Source organism: Clavelina lepadiformis, chromosome 3 (genome assembly GCF_947623445.1).
Source record: "Clavelina lepadiformis chromosome 3, kaClaLepa1.1, whole genome shotgun sequence".
NCBI lineage: Eukaryota > Metazoa > Chordata > Ascidiacea > Aplousobranchia > Clavelinidae > Clavelina > Clavelina lepadiformis.
In genome coordinates this window covers 16,973,305-16,991,648 of record NC_135242.1, presented here as the reverse complement: position 1 = coordinate 16,991,648, position 18,344 = coordinate 16,973,305, and the positions used below count along the sequence as shown (strand labels likewise).

General features: G+C 34.2%; 1 protein-coding gene across 1 annotated transcript; it reads right to left on the bottom strand.

Moving 5' to 3' along the window:
- Positions 1-5,492: 5,492 nt before the first annotated feature.
- LOC143448805 (uncharacterized) lies at positions 5,493-17,703 on the bottom strand. The gene is made up of 11 exons (XM_076948686.1): positions 17,218-17,703; positions 16,273-16,352; positions 15,178-15,257; positions 14,969-15,065; positions 13,712-13,857; positions 10,938-11,080; positions 10,473-10,560; positions 9,254-9,377; positions 9,015-9,166; positions 8,721-8,875; positions 5,493-8,623 (listed from the first exon to the last, which is right to left on the bottom strand). Exons 1-11 carry the CDS (start codon positions 17,562-17,564, stop codon positions 7,132-7,134), a joined length of 2,904 nt encoding a protein of 967 aa, XP_076804801.1. The 5' UTR covers positions 17,565-17,703; the 3' UTR covers positions 5,493-7,131.
- Positions 17,704-18,344: the final 641 nt, after the last annotated feature.

Sequence of the window (18,344 nt, the reverse complement as noted above, 5' to 3'; positions counted from 1 at the left end):
CTACAGGTACGGATTTTTTCACACTGAGACATTCACTATAAAGTCCATCGATTATTATGATTATAACAACGGAATTGTTTACGGTTGTAGAATGTAGTGTCTTGATCGTGAAATATTGTTTTTACAACAAAAATTCACTTTTACGAAAGATTATTTGTTGAAATCCTAAAAACATTTCACAGAAAATATGACAGACAGTGCCGTCTGCCGTTTAAAAGGGGATGATGGCATCGATAGTTTAGTATAACCACTATAGTATATTAAAATATTTCTTTTAGTATCCTAAGGTATAACTTTGTGTTGATGTACTTTACGCTGGGTTTAAAAGGAAATAACTTCTGCAGTGATTTTCAGAGGCTTTTAAAAGGTCACAGGAGTGAAGGTTAATTTATTTACAATGGTATCAAAACTATAGACTGTATGAGAAAAAGGGTCAATAGAGAATTTTAACTTGAAAATCTGTTTCTTGAAAAATGGTTTAAATTTAAAGAAAATACAACACGTAAGATAATTTTTCTATTAACATTTGGACAAATAATTTGGTTTGCATGCTTAATCTATAAATTCGTTTACAATAATTAGTGTTTTTAAATCTTGATTTCGTTTGTAAATCTAAACAACTGCTATTTAAAACAAACCAATCTTTTTTCATCAATATAGTGATAAGCAAAACATTTCATCATTTAATACTTTTTACATTTTATGCTTCTGTGAATCGGTTAATAACTTAGTGAATCTGTATCTCATTCAGTTTAGTATAATATCAATAACCTTTTTGCCGAAGAAGTTGTCACCGAGTTAGCATAGTAGGCTAGAGAGACGGTTTTTACGTAGGCCATGTTCGTCACAGCAGTGTGCAGTAGATGAAGTGAGAAAACGAAACTTAAATGGCTAGCTGATCACGCTATTGTTCTTTTCCTACATAGTTATGACTACAATAGGCAACGGGAAAAATAAACTGGTGCCTATTTCACTGTTAACTTTCTGACTTTAGCTACCAGTACACCAGGAAAGAAAGTTAACCCTGCGGCGAGGATAAATCCTGTGTGAATGAATGAAAAGTAGTCTGCTGCGCATTGCACAAGCTGATTTTTTTGGAATGTCAAGCAAAGTTTGAAACAATGACGCAAAAAAAACTGAATTTAGATTAGGTAGCCAGCAGGGATCGAACGATTATTATTAGCGGCCGGGTCGATTATTTATGGAGCCCAATATTTCATTTTGACGCATATCGGTATCGTCATTTTTCAAAATCCCACGGCCGATACCAGTTCAATTTAATGAGCGCTGAATGCGTATTTACTGTGGCTGTGTTAATCGAGTTATTTTTCTTGTTCTTGTAAATGAAATCACGCAATTTATTTCAGTACGCACATTTATTCAGCTCTAAAAAAGTTCCCCAAAGTTTCGACCGCACACTTGACCTCATCTCCGCTTCGCTTTTAAACGTCGAGACAATTACGTGAAAAAGGCATTCTCTTTTCGCCTATCGGTAAACGTGAGATACACGACACATCTTTGCTTCCGAACGTCTGGCCGAAGACGATGATACGATTAAATGACTGCAGTATGCAAGTGAGAAGCAAATCCTGATACCATAATCCGATTTATTCCTTTAAGCGTGATTCCATTAACTGATGATTTTACTTAACATTAGATAGGATTTGGTTTGGGATTTCAGATTTTGATACCATAAAACGATTCATGCGTTTAACCAGTATACGATTAACCGATTTCGTCTGTAGTTACAATTACAACTATTAGCCTGGATTTCAACTGATGAAAGATTAAATAGGTCACATGTCGGCAACCTTTAGCATTGAAAGAGCCATTTGGTCTCCTTTCTATCAAACTAAAACCTACTCGAGTCACAACACCTATATAATTGACTACTTAAAACAAAAAACCTAACGCTACATATATAATTTAAACTAATGCTTTACAGTTACACGTAAAAACTTTTGTACGTTTCTTTTATTATACCAGCAAAGAAAATATAACTGACTTGTATTTTAAATTTTAGCAACAGTCAACCAGACTGGAAAACAACATTATTTTTTCACATTAAGTTTTCCTAAATGAGCACGCTGGCTCTGAGTCACGGGAGCCAGAGCACAGAGATGAAAGAGTCTTACGCGGCTCTGGAGCCGCGAGTTGCCGACATATGAAATAGGTGCACACTTGGCTTGCCATTTCACACTTGAGTTACCGGGTCTGCACACCCGAAACCTCAGCGAATCCTTGGCTTGCCATGAAATACAGACCGGCCAGATTGGAAAGTTTGGATTTCACATGGAGGATTTTTTTTGGAAAAAACTTTTGCGCAGAATTCGCGCTAGTTAACATTTTTGTCGCAGATTATATTTTTTGCATTCGATTTTACGGAGTTAAAATCTAGTTTGCTTGTTACTGTCATGTTCCGATTTGTGTTTGGCTCGCACTCAACCTTCACTCCTGCAGCCGACTAACGTACCATTGTTAACAGATATTTTGGAAATGACCTCATACAATGGGCACTGCCACCTCGCAGCAGACACTTACCAATTGCTACAGAGCAATCACTCACAGTTTTTTTAATTGTAACCTCGGTCTTCTGTGATAAATTTGCTTGGTGAAAAATAATATCAATTTGTTTATTAAGGGAAATTTTGGCTCCTCGTTTCTAAGGCGTAAAACAACTTTCCACAGCCTTTCTTGTCTGCCACACCGATCCTTGGTAACAGAAACAAAGTGCTATCTGATCCCATATCATGCATTTATGCAAATCACATTCAGAAAGATCGGATTTGTTGTGTTGCTGATGTAGGCCTTCACATAAAACTACTACCCTAAACTACAATTGGTATTACGTGAGCCTTCTAATAAATAAGCTACCAGCAGTGTAATCCCAGCGTTTATCAAGTTTGATTCGTGTTTATGACATCATTATGACTTTGTTTCGTCACAATGCTGGTTACTTCGTTGGTAGTAGTTAGGCTTGTAAATATTCAATTTCTTTGCTTATCGCTGTAGATAAAAGAAAAGCGATTACACAGTTTAAGAGAGGAATGTCTTGACATGTTAAAAATATTTAAAACGTTGAAATTGACCCAGTCTACCTCATGTAATCTTGAAATGTTAATCGAATTTCAGGCTAGTTTCAGTATTGCTGCGGCACATGTTGAAAGCCTTTTTTGTGTGGGACAGACTGAGTAAATTGCAGATATATAATTATATACTCAATAGCGATGCTTTTACCATTGCAGTTTTTTGTACACTAGTCTGGCTCTACCAGCTAATTCAAGCTCAAGGAGAAAAAAGTGGTTAAAAAAGAAACTTACAAAAAGGAGCTTTGCAAACATTTGAAGAAACATAGAGGATAAATTAATTTGCCAGTGTGTGAAAAACAGGCCTAACTAGTATCGTGAGATATTAAATTTTGACATAGAAATTTCGTATTAGGTTTGAAAATCAGCTTTTTTTAAGTGAGTTTGATGCGTTGGTATCAAAAAAGCAATGTACATAGAGACTTGAAATTTGGCATTTGGTTAAAAAAGAATCATGCAAGAGCTCCTTATGGCGCCGTATGTGCTTGTAAAAAGGCCTGATGTTTTGTTTATTTCATTATAGCTTCAAATTACTAATTATGCAAGTAATCAAATAATGTCGCATAAGTCTCCCTGAAATTTTGATTGTCACTTTAATATGCCTTAGGCTATTATTTTATGAAATCCTAATAATATCACGTATCTCTAACTCTTTCAATATAATGTCATAATAAAGACTGCAATTTTGGGCCAAAAAAGTCAAAGTTCATCAATTTTCACATACAATTTTGGCTAACCTTAACATTCAACCTGCAAGTTTTTAACGCGCCATTTTCCAAAGTAATACTCGCACTGAAAAATATCACCGGCCGGGCTGGCCTCTGATTGGTTTAACACACTTTTTTAACCATTACGTAGAACTCCAACAATATCATGGAAACTGCAAAATTTCAGCATAGACGTTTCCTTAAAATTATACCAAAAGCGAATTTTTGAAAAAAATTATGCACTAGTTACCCTATATGTTGGAGGTCTGGGGTTCAAATCCTACCAATGTTTTGCTCTGTTTTCAAATACATTTTTTAGGTATATGATACCGTATAACTATACATATACAGTATATCAATAAGTCATGGGAGGTGTGGTGGATCTGAAGGGATTAATGTTACATTAATTCACACGCTGAAATTTGTATTTTTGGCAGCATCTATTTACTTTATCCTGGTGTCAGTTTTAAACTATTCTGTTAAAATGGCATCCATGGAAGAAAGAATCAAGTATTTTCGCACGACTCCATTTGACCCCAGGTTTCCACAGTGCAATCAGGCACGTCACTGCTTTCAAGATTATTTGGATTTTCATCGCTGTGAAAAGGTGATGACAGAAAAGGGAAAGGATGCAGCACCTTGTCAGTGGTTTAAAATGTGTTATGAGTCCTTGTGCCCATCGGAATGGAAGGATCGATTTGATTCTTGGAGAGAAGAAGGAATTTTCGCAGCCAAAATATAATCAGCTTCTATTTATTTTGAAAATGTAACACTCAAATTAACATGGAAGACATTGTTGGATTTGACATATGATTCAACTGTTATTTTACTGTTAAAAGATATTAGATAAAAAGCAATATTTGTGAAATGTACGAGTCTCTTAATTCAGTAAAGAATAATATTAGTGACTAGACTACCTATGCCAAACATAGGTCTATGTCAAGTTAGTTTTTAACTGGGGTTAAAACAAATGACTTTTACGATTTAAAAGAGGCCTTTCTAATCAAAAATGTATTAGTCAGTATTGGTTGTAGATGCTTGTATTTTCCACTATTTACTTAAGCTTGTTTACAAGTTAGTAAGGGCCTTTCTAACTCAAAGAGTCAATGTGATTTTGATGGGAAAGCAGCTATAAGAAAAGTCAGGAATTGTGAATAACAATTACACATGAAGCAAATACAACTAACTGGCTTTGCCACAAATTTAAACAAAGTTTTTGTTCAAAGTAATTGTGGGGAGCAAGAAGTACTGCACTAAACCGTTAATATAGTTGCATACTAATTAGTAAAGCCGTCACATATAGCATCGATTGGGTAAATAAAATATCATCATTTTAGTAGTTGGTTTGGCAAATGCTTGGAGGGTAATGCAAACAAAAATGAAAAGTGAATTACCCAATTATATGGGAGAATCTATGATGAAAATTTAAATTTCTTGACAATTCCAAAAATCTTGGTTACCGGTAATAGTTATGGAAGATCTTAAAAGAAGATTTTCCAAAATTAATTAGATTTTTTGTTTACATTGTTTTATTAATGTTATTATTTTAATATTAAAAGTGGCACGTGTAGAAAAACATAGCTCATTGGCTGGGCTTGTAGACAGCACAAGTTAGCTCGTATTTTCACCGCTCAGCTTTTGACATTCTTAAATTAAGCTTGAAATTGTACGAGATTCAGCCAATGCCCGATACAACTAATTCTATTTTGTTCATTTTGCATTTCGAACTCACACAAAGCCTCGCAGTTTAAAACATTATACAAAAAAGGCTAAGTTTTGCATAGACAAAGCAGGAACTAAGGCATTTACTTTATACATATACACTTTTAATCCAAGAAATGGGCAGAGTAAATAATCACAGAGTAAACAAATAATATAGTATCTATAGAAAACACTAGCTGGTAACTGGGATTCAAGAAAGGTAGATTATGGCGAAAATTAGAGAAAGCAGTATTGTGAATTGGTGATATATGAGAATTGACAACACTGGTGAGGCATCTACTGAAAACATAATGGCATGAACTAAATAGTGTGCAGGTAGAGCATTATTTCAAACTTCACTACATGAATAGTCATGTTTGCACATATTCAAAGCACTAAAAATATGGTGGTATGGAACAATAAACACTGTAAGTAGCCGAAACATATGAAACAATCTAAAATTATATTGTAGGAAATTTGTTTCATAAAATCAATTACATTACAAAATTAAACAATGGCTATATTTTATTTGCACAAAAATTCTAATAATTCAAATCATATGCAAATGTGATAAGCCATTTATGTAAAATAAGATTAAAGCACAGTGATAGCATTAAACAGTATTATGATTAGGGTTCAAAGTAAAATATACTACCACATGTGAAAAACATGGCATGAAGAGCAGTGCAATTAAAGTTCAAGCAAGGATGACAACAAATCCATGTCATCGTGAAGTTCTAAACTATAATTACTAATAATGCCAAGTGCTTAGTACACTGTTTCATTAATCGAAAAATTGTAACTGTATAAAATAATCAAGGTATTTGAAATGCCTTCAAAACCTACATATGTACAAGTGAATAAAAAATCTTTCGGTCTAGATACAGAAACTAAGTCGTCGTTGTTACTGTACCACATTTTACTCAAACGTAGCATAACTTTACCCTCCACAGAGCACAAAAAGCATTATCAAATTGCTTTAACTAGACTAATGTTTAGTAGGAAGTGTCACAAAACAACCTTCAAATTCAGGTAAAAATTAAATAAACACTTTTACTTGAAACTTTGACATTGCCTACTGAACTAGAAAAGACAGTTTAAGTTAAAGAGTTGAGTTAAGTTTTTTTAATATAAAAATCTTTGACTACCAGCATGCAAATGTTCTGACAAGTAGTTTGGCTATGTTACAAACTGAAAGTAGATTGGGAAAGTTTTGTCCAAAATTGGAATATACAGTATATATATAACCGCAAGAATGTGAGCAACTGAACAATGAGTTACACAGAGCAAACTTTTTAGTGTCGCCTTACATTTTCACCTATTTGTAATATTAATGATTGATATCTATTATAGCAGTTGGCATTACATTATATGAAACTTGGCTTCTTTAGAATTGCACTAATGTGAAATTTACACCTGTAATCAATTGAAAAAACTTGACCATTTGAAAGAAATAATTATCAACTTTTGTAAAATAAGTGCAAGCAAAGCAGTTAAAAATGGATACCAAAAAAAATTATGCTCATGCCATGTGTGTGATTACGTACATGGGTACAAAAGCTTGGGTCACCTTATGATTTTGTCAAAAACATTGCAAATATATTTCAATTAAAACAAAATGTGAAAACACTTGGATTTCAAAGAGAACTTTCAATGGATTCCATAAATTCATCCTTCCGAATACTGAAACTCATGTCACGAGAAGGAAGTTTATGAAGATGTTGTTTTGAAGTTGTAAGGTTCATGAGAGAGGCACTTTGAGTAGCAGAAGAATTTTTTGGCATCATTGTTTTTTCAGAAATTAGATTAAGTTTTGATGTAATGGGTGTTTCCACAATGCGCTTATTTCCACTGGTCCTTGTATGATGTGGAAAACTTCCGCTGCAAATAGAAGCTTTAGTCTTTGTATCACCAATGGATGGTGATTCATAGGTATCAAGAAGTCTTCTTGATTTTGAAGAAGCTGAAGTAAGCATATTGTGCACTGGACTAGCTGTTACTACGGTGTGTTTTCTATCAACTACAGCATGTACCTTGGCTGGTTCAATAGCCACTGGCGTAAACGGTTTTGTGTAAAGACATTGTGCTCTTATTTTTCTATTAAATATTTCATTGTCCCCAATGCTTGAAAGTGATGCGTTTCTTTTAAGAGTCATTGATAGAGAATGTGATGATCTTTGCATTTTTTCCAAACTAATTCTCAATTGTGCCTGTTTATGTTCAATTTTTTGCTTTTCTTTCTGCTTTTGTTCAATCAACTTTGTAACATGTTCTCTTTTGGAAACAGCATCCTGAAAACTTTCAAAATTTTTCTTGTAAATGTGTGACGTGGACGTTGCTGGACCTAGCTTGATATTTTCAGCGAGAATTGCTTGCTTAACGTTTTTACAGTTAATGGTATTATGTCTATGTGGTGAACTCATCATAGAGCTGTAGCCTTTAACTACTGGCTTTAAACAATAGCAGGAACAGTTTGATCCTTGCACATCCAACGTGGAGCTAAAGCGGTGACCATAAGTATCTTGTTTGGGTTTGTTGCACAACATTGATGGGCTGGGAGTAATAACATCTGAAGAAGGACGTTGTTTAGCAACCAGTTTAAGTGAATCTCTGCCAGGAATGTAACGAATGCTGGCACTGTGCCAAGATCTGAACTGTTGAACTGCATGGCTCGTTCTATAGTTATCACCAGCATGGCTTCGTATTACTTGACTGGTAGAGCAATTACCATTCTCCATAATTTCATTGCTGTCATTAATGTCTTTGCTTACACAAAAATATATACCTTCAGCTTGGGGATGCAGCGTTACATAGTAAATCAACATGAAGAAAATTCCAATGCAAAAAAAGGCTAGAACACTCATCACTAATGCAAGCGCAATTTGATCAGGAAGAACACCATCGGCCGTTGGAAGGTATTTTGTCATTATTTCTGTTGTGGTTGTTGTAACACTCACCACATCATCTTGGTTTCCAATATTACCAAATAGGCTGCCACCACCTTGCCGAAAATAATACCAGCAGACAGCTATCCCTGCATTTTCTAAGCATATGAGAATGTAGTAACCCATCATTTTATATCTATTCCAGCGACCATTGACGTTGATATATGCAAACTGGTAGCAGAATCTGACAAAAAGAATACAGATTTCATGAACTATGCAAGCTAGGTGAAACGGAAGTTACCATTGAATTCAAAGCATCTAAGTATTCTGTACAGACATACCCAATAACAAAGTCATAAACATATTCTTTTGCTCTCGTTGAACAAAATTTTGTCTTCTGCCATACAATTAATGCGGTCATAAATAACCAATGTCCCACAAATAATCCTATCCACAGCCAGACTTGCACGTTCAGCAGTAGAGCCAATGCGACAATCTAAAAACACACAAAATCTTTTCAGAAACAGTTCTAACCAGATGCAAACACAAAATGTCCATAAAAGAGCAGCTCATCATGATTTAAATTAATTCAGAAAAAACAATATTGATAAATACTAACACTATCAAAATCATACCCGTGATGAAATATTAAAGGCTCGGTAGAGAAACAATACAATGCTAGCCCATACAGAGAGCTGTGTTTTCGACTTCTGCATATTCCTTAATGCTCTCTCATAAGCAACAAACGAGACCGACATCCCAAATAATGAAACACAACAAGACAGAACTGCAATTTCAATGGTAGTAGTTTGAACTGCTGTTTTAAACAATTCAGCAGCTTTAAGATGAAGTTAATACAGAGGATAAAATTAACCTGTAATTGGGGGGGTCATTTCAGTTCTAATCATGATGTACGTCTGAAGAACCAGCTGTGGGGCCGATTCCAAAAATGACTCCATCATGCGTATGAAGTTAATATCAACAAGCTCTCCTTTGTACTGGAAAAAATAAAACAAAAACTTTTAAAATCTTGTTTTTACCATGTGTTGGCTCAACAGTGTAGTGCACTGGTTACCAAAGTGGACGCCAGCGCCACCCTAGGAGCATTTGCAACCATTAAAGGGGCGCTGGTCACAAAATGACGATTGCGTGGCGCCGAGAGTAAATAGGGGCAGTTATAAGAACAGGATGACCAAGCAACTTATAGTCATTTTTTTTCTTAAAAAATAATACGAAGAAGAAATATGATGACGCTCTGCGACAGACAATATGGTTAATTCTTCTTTGAATAGCGAATGTTCAGTAGACTGTTTTGTCTGATGCAACAATGCAATAATGATGTAATAGTGCTTGCTACCTAGTTTTGATTTGATGGCAGGAGTTAAATCTGTAAATGTTTGATTTATTCACTTATCGATGCAGTTAAAAGAAAAGCACAGTTTGAAAGAGGAATGTCTTACCGTGTCAGAAATGTTTTAGCTGTCGAAATGGACCCGTCTTATATTGAATAATTGTAAAAAGTTAAACAAATTTCAGCCTAATTTTAGCGCCGGTTTTGCAAGCGTTCACTTGCTTTTTATCCGCTTCTTAATGAAATTCTTAATGGAAACTAAGCAATTTGTTTGGCGATTACGTCATGTTATGTTACAAGCAAAGTATGGCAACTTCTAGATGAAATTTTACCATTTTCTTCTGATATGAATATATTCTAGGTTCATTCGTGTCAACCTAGATAGTATTCGTGTTCAGACGAACTCAAATAATCTTCCTCGCAAGATTATTTGCAATAAGATTGCAGTAATCCCTACTGATAATTACCAATTATTTTTTGACAGAGAATTTACTGCTTAAATTCGCCTAAGCAATAGCTTTATGTTTTTGTTGTTAAAATGTTTGTAGGTTATTTGAGTTTAGTCGTTTTATTCACAAAATACATAAAGGTAGATAAAGACAATAAGCCCTCAATTTTCTGAGGGTTTGTAAAGTGGCCCGCGAAGTGGGAAAATCCATTAATTAATATATGAAGACCCAAATCAAGGATAAATCTTTCAACATCATAAGACTGTTTAAAAAAATTAGTAATAACCACATACCCTGTCATCATAAAATTTCCACTTTTCAAGGTTTCCCTGTAATTCTTCCTTTCTAGATTTCACACCATAATAATTGGTCCGAATATATCTACATGGAAAGATAAATAACTTCACAATAATTGAATAAATCATTATGACATAGAATTCATACATCTTTTGTGAGATTAGTTTGTCACACTGTGTAAGTTTATTTATTAAGGTCAGTTCCTTCTCTCAATATTAAACTGCTCAAGCAGTGGCGGAGACAAACTGGGGGGTCAAAGAGGTCAATGTCAAATTATGTAGTGGTATGCAAGCAACTGAAGTATGCAAGCTAACACTTGTGCAGATTGTGCCTTTTATAAGTGTATGATTTTTTTAAAGATAATATGCTTTACTAAGTTATATATTTTTGCACTAAGCGGTCTAAAAAATTAGCAGCATATCGGTCAAGATTCTAGAAAGTCCGACAGTATATTTACATACCTGTAGATTGGGCCAACTTGTAGCAAGTGTGTAAGTACAATACAAGAACAGTTGAAAAATCCCACCCTGGCTTTCTGTTGGTGTTTTTTCTTCTGTTCTTTAATTTGTTGAATATCTTCGATCTCCCAACATCCAGAAAAACACTAAAATCAATACAGACGAAATCGGTTAATCGTATATATACTGGTTAAACGTATCAATCGTTTTATGGTATCAAAATCTGAAATCCAAAACCAAATCCTATCTAATGTTAAGTAAAACCATCGGTTAATCGAATCACACTTAAAGCAATAAATCGGATTATGGTATCAGGATTTGCTTCTCACTTGCATACTGCAGTCATTTAATCAAATCATCGTCTTCGACCAGACGTTCGGAAGCAAAGATGTGTCGTGCATCTCATGTTTACCGATAAGCGAAAGGAGAATGCAGTTTCCGTGTAATTGTCTCGACGTTTAAAAGGGAAGCGGAGATGAGGTCACGTTTGCGGTCTATACTTTGGGGATTTTTTTAGAGCTGAATAAATGTGCGTACTGAAATAAATTGCGTGATTTCATTTGAGCAGTTTCGTTCAGTCAACTCAAACAACGAACTAATTATTTTACAAATACAGCGCAAAGGAAAAAAAGCAACAACAGTACCGATTACGCTTGTAAAAAAGAGTGTGACGTAAAAGAGACCATTCCAGATAAAAGGAGAGTCCGATGAAAGCTGTTTGCCAAAAAAATGCTTTAACCAACAACGTGCTCTTGGGTGATAGCTGCTGTGTAATGTAGCCAGCTGTGTTGCGTAACACAGTGCAACAGGCCACTACGGTAATAAACTCTACATATAATTTAACCAGAATTGTAGTCAGCTGATGTTGTAGGATTGTTTCACAGAGTTGTACAGTACTGTAATGCTCATTGCAACCAAGTTAGCTCATACACATTATTATCATTAATAATGCCGGTTCATGATAAACATTTTTTTAGCATATTGGTTAAACGGATCAATCGGATAATCATATCAAAACGTCTGGCAAATAGGTGATACGATTAACCGATTTCGTCTGTATCATCAAAAATTAAATTATAGATTCTAGCCTGCTCCAACTGTGATTTAGTGTAACCTTGCAATTTTTTTTCAGACATGATGTTAAAAACTGCTAAGTATGTTAAAACATACATCATTGATTAAAATCACAAAAAGTTGTACCATATCCTCAAGTTGTACCATCCCATTTGATTATTATGTAACAATTATACACATATATACAATTTTTAACATCTTGTTTTTGCAAAATAAACAATATATATGTTAATTTAGCCCATACAGCAACAGGCGTCCCACAGACCACAAACTAGTCCAACCCAGGCATTCAGTGTGCCCTTCTGCCAGACTGCAAAATATGGCAGGTGCACACCAGAGATTTTTGTTCCAACCCGTATTGCGCATAATTAAGTTAAGCCCAATTTCCCGTTTTTTAGTAAGGAAAGTGAGGCTTTGATTATAATCTTACCGGCTTCTCAAGTAGAATTTTTGCGTTTTGGAGGAAAGAAAAGGGCAAAAACAGTGTCTTTTTATAAGTAAGCATGAAAAAGATCAAAAGCTGCATTTTCTCAATAAACTAGTTTTGATTAGATTAGATACTTTTGATGGTGACTAGCATATTTAGGAGTGAGACCATTGAGCCATGGTCTCATCACAAACCTAGTTTTTCCGAAAGCATAAGCGTTTTTACGTCTTCGTCTTTTTCATTTATTGCATGTGCCAGTTTATGCGACTCGTTATCAGCTATACCTTGAAGGAAAACATATAATAGGCGGATTATACAGCGTTATGAAATTGTTTTATACGGTGTTTTAAAACTGCTTACAGTACACCATAAATTGTCAGATATCGTGCATATAATTATGAGAATACATTTCATTTCTAGATGCTTTAAAGGGGCAAAACCCAAAACTTTTGCAATCTACGCATTTTTAGTGGGGTGAACAGGCGCAGAAATTTCAAATCCATCTTTTTTAAAATTTGGGGCAACGTATCCTAAATATGCCATAACTTGGTCTTTAATGTTATTCCAATATTAGAAAATTACCCACCAACGGAAATGTTACACAGACACACATGACACACACCTACTTTATTGTTGTTTCAATGTTAGAAAGTGGCCGAACAATAAAAATGTTGCACACTCCTGATGTAGCATATAAAAAAACTTTTGTCACAAAACTATTGTTTAACAATACCACTAATTTCAAAGATTACCATGAGTGATGTATATCCCTACTTGTATACTAGAACATATTTTTATGTATACTTGATTGGCATAGTAGACATGATATCTATGAAAGAAACATAAAAAAGAACTAATATGTTAGCAGAAAAAATGATGTAACATGTAAGCTTATGTTTAGTTTCAGTCTACTGATGACTGATTTGAAAGTATACCAAATTGCATAAGCAAGATTGCAATAAAATGTCATTGTAACTTATGTCTAGCACACAATCTCTGTGACAAAACCATAACGTTGATTCCCAAAGCTTCAACTTAACAAAACATAACATTTTACTCAATTTTCTATAGAACTGAGTCTAAATTATATAATGCAACAATTGACACACACATAGGGGAAATGTACTGTAATGTGGTAACAGCTTCGAAACACAGCAGATATACAATGTAACTTTGTTTGTACTACTCATAAATTATTCATACATGGTTTCATTGCAACTATTACATCCTAATCAATAAAGCATGAAAGAACCCTCACAATATCTGTAACTCTCACCTGCATGACAAAGGATGGAACAACTATCACTATTATTGTCAAGATAAAATAAAAAAGGTTGTCAGGGTCAGCTGGTCGTCTTTGTAAATAACCAAAGGCATTCAACAAATCAGTTACAAAGTCGAATACATATAATACAATGGAACCTGGAATACAAAATTAAATTTTGTTCAATGATATATACTGGTAAAGGCAATATGGAATACTATATACAGTAGAATTCGCCAATAGTGACTTTGGCTATAGTGACACTTCGCCTATAGTGACACCTGTTGCAAAGTCCCGTTTGCAAACCATATGTTTTGCATAGAAATGACTTCGCCTATAGTGACTTCGTGTATAAGATCACTTTGCTTACAGTGACACCACATTTCTGTCCCTTGGGCTCAAAAAATTCCGTATAAGGACACTCGTTAGTTTGTGATGCAATAATATATACTTTATCCATGCGCAAGCAAGATGATAGAAAAGGTTTATGAGCAGGCTTCATAATTGTGATGTAATAAAAGCGTAGGCTACTGTGGCTGCTAGGCTAGTTCCAGGCTTTTGTTCTTGTGAGTTGTGATCTCAGTTCTTTCCGCATAAGCCAGGTTGATTGTCATTGTATAGTTTGTCGATCTAGCATCTAGCCCTTTGACGAAAACAATGTAAAATACCTCGTATATAACGTATATCGCATATAACGGACGAATTTCGCTGGTCCCGACTGGTCCGTTATATGCGAGTTCTACTGTAGTCATCTGCGGCCATTTTACCTTGACTTCGTCTATAGTGACACTTCGCTTACAGTGACACTTTTTCCGCGGTCCCTTCAGGTGTCACTATAGGCGAATTCTACTGTAGTATTATTAGTATACACAAATAAAAATCCATTAATCTTCCAGCAAGTATTGACACACATTTTAAACTTTACTGTTTTTTTTTTTTTTTGAAGTACTGATCAGTAGTGCTGTGGGTTTGGCAACAATTTTTGCAAAAACAACTGAACAGTTTGATGCAAATCACAAAGTACTAAATACACATAAAACAGATTGCTAAGATCAATATAACCTTTAAATTTTGACAATGAAGAATTTAACAAACTATGGCATGCTCCATTAAAACAATTCCATTTTTAACTGTAAATATTTGAAGGATGGGTGATCATTAGCATTTAGCACAATACATTGATACATTCTTAATATTACAACGGAGAATGACGATAATAATTTATGTTCCATAATATTATATACATATATTATCTTATTCTGTGCTTACCGATATTTAAAACAAGATCCACTATTGTATACTTAGTGAACAAAGTTTTCCGATCCCAGAGAGAACAAAATATCGAACAACAGGATATTTTATTTTCCTACAAAACAAGAAGATTATTTTTTTCTAATTTTGCTATAACACCACATTTACAATTTCCATAAAATTACATATTTAAAATAGTATAAATTTCGGACAAACATTTCTGTAACCTGAATCTGCGGTGTTTCATTAGGCAGGTTTTGTTTTGGCTCTCCATTGTTTTCTGTATGTGGATGTTGATCAAGGGGCTCTATAGAAAATATGCATGCTAATAAATCCAAACTCCATAATAAAATATATGCTATCCCTATTATTAGTAAAAGGAAAGTAATCCGATGAAAATATAGCATCTTGTGAGCAAACAGTTAATTTCATCCTTTTGTTGATTTCAAAATATTTTTGATTGTGAACAAACAATAACCAATTATTATCATTCTCTACACTCATTCGATCGCAAATGTCATTCCCATGATATTTATAGAAAGAACGTTTGGCCCAGTTGATCAGTAAGTTAGTTAGCATTTAACAAATAAACCATATGACTACACTGTTTTCTTTGGGGCAAGATGCATGATTTTAAACCACATATATGCAGCAATTTATTTATAATTTTGGCAAGATTTTTGCCGCTATGGGCCAGGTTTTCATTGCATTGGTTTTTAAACCTGTCTCCTTAAAAAAATTGTTTAGGCCTGCGGCAGATTCATAAAGCATATTCTGCTCTAGTACAACCTCTTTCCATATCCTTTAATTAAATAATACATGCCTACATATATGCATATAGTTAAAATATCAAACTAAAATACCTATATATATATATATTTATATAAATAACAAAAAGCTGTTACACCGTAAGAATTTGCAAACTTTTATTCCACTGCCCACACAGATACTTTAATCGTCATATATAACTTATTGCTGTATTACACCTACACACCTTCCTTGAATAACATGTACATTTACAATAAATAGTATAGGCTACAATCTTTGATATAAATAAGACCAAGTATATTGAAATGTAAATTGCTTAAAATGTATCAATGTATTACATCTATACTAAAAACCGGTTGTTAGGCCATTAGGGATTAAACAGCAGTTTGTAGTAATTAACGAAAATTTAACATAGCCAAACAAGTCATTTAACAATTATAACAGCATTTACACTGTAATTGATTATCACCACAGAAAACCAAGACATTTCATTATGCAGTGAAACCACAGTATTCATGCTCAACAATATTTTGTTACAAATTATGTAAACTTACTTTTGTCATCAAATAACACTTTTCCTTCTCTTGAAATAGCAGAATCAATGACATCAAAAGAGTCAAATGAATCCTTAGAACTATACAGAAAAAGTTTTTAACAAATAAGAAATATAATGATATCACTGAATATAAATCTAGAAATAGTCAAAATCAGTGAGGATTTTAAAAGCTGCATAAGGTCAGGTAGCCAGTGTATGGAAAACAACATACTCTACCCTACGGATATGGGAGATTTAACATACTTTAAATAACAAACTTTTAAACTGCGTTGTTTAGCCAATAATTTCAAAAGTGTTTTCTGTGCAGGGTACCCTTATTTGAACGGTGGCAGCATACGAAATTTCCACCAATGTACAAAAATGAAATTTTCAAATTTTACCCATTAAATTTGTGCTGGTTTTGTCATTTTCTGATTGGTGGGTTTCTTAATGATATACGTGAAATTTTTTCTACAAAATGTTTTGACAATTTTGTTTATAAAATCATCCTTATTTTATTTGTATCAGTTGTGCAGTCATTTTAGTCTGCAATGCACAGCATTCCTGATAACAAACAGGTATATAAAAAATGGGAAAGTTGTGGGATATATACTTTTTAAAAAAGCTAAACCTGAATTTCAATTGGCTTCGGTATAAATATTCTTACGAACACATTTCACAGCCTACTTTTCCATAGATCAAATAACATACAGTAGGTCGCTATAGATTTAATCAATGCATTTTACCATATTAGAAAAGTTACCCTGGCTCTGCCAAGAAATTAACATTTAAAAATATAGACTAATATATTGGCAAACTTCGTACACTGGGTATTTATGTACACCGGCTACCAGAGCCTATTAGCCTAGAGCCCTAGACACTGATGCACAAGTACAATTGCTAATATTAGTACAGATAGAACCTCGGGTTAGGTTAAACTTCTATGACAGCATCATCTTTCTACCTTTCAATATTGTCATGTGCAGGAAAATTCTGCTGTGACAAAACAATTCCAGCCGATACATCATGCTGTTCAGATTTTTCTAAAGACAGTGTGGAAACTCTTTTTTCTCCGATAGCTGTAGAAACTTTTGGTTTTTTGTATTGTATTCTCAATAATGGCATTTGTTTCACTTGTTCTGCATCCGAATCACATGAAGAAAGTGATGAAAACGATTTTTGATTCAAGGCTTCTGATGCATTACTTTGGCACATAGATGTTGGTGTTTCAATTCCATGTGACTCAAGTGAGAGATCGCCTGAGTCATCAACGTTTATATTTCTACAAAACACCTTGTCACTAAGCGCCATGACCTAAGCAAGAAGCAAAGTAAAGTGACCCTTCACAACACTTCAGTAGTTTTGAACAGCAATACTTCTACTTGCAGTGGAGCAGATTTTTTCGAGAGTAACAATACTTCTACTTAAGTAAAATATGTGGTTACTTTGACCACCACTGACAAAAAATAAACGTTGCAAGAATAAATGAACTAAAATAAATGTTGCGATTTGTTGCATTTACAAGTTACAACTATACACATCCACCTCAAAAGCACTTCTGCTGCCTGCAGCAATAACAAGTCAAATCTCATTTTTTCAATTGTTTAGGGCCTAGGCCTATAGATAGAGAAGTCTGCTTGTGTGTGATTAAATTTTTTTCAACTTATTAGATAATTTAATCCAAAAATTGGCACCTTTAGATTAGAAGGTAGATTTAGATTGGGTTTAGGTTAGTAGCCTATGTTGTAATATTTAAGTTAGGTTCAGAAGAAACTGTGAAAACTAGCTATGAAAACACCCTTCTTATTTGGTGAAATAGGCCTAGCCTAGTGGCAATCAAACAAGAAAGTTCTGAGAAGACAAGGAGGGGAATCCCGGTAAGATGGTATCACCAATGTTTTGGCCAGCTACATTAGGCCACATTTGAGCAAAAATACACTCATATATAATGCAAAAGTAATCATCAAATTTAAATTTTTTTAAGTTTACATTTAATTTTCCCTATACTTAAATTGCATTGCGTGTTTACTTCGTTTTAATATTGGCTCGGTAGCTGAATGGTTCGAACACTGGCCTCGCAATAAATGTGCT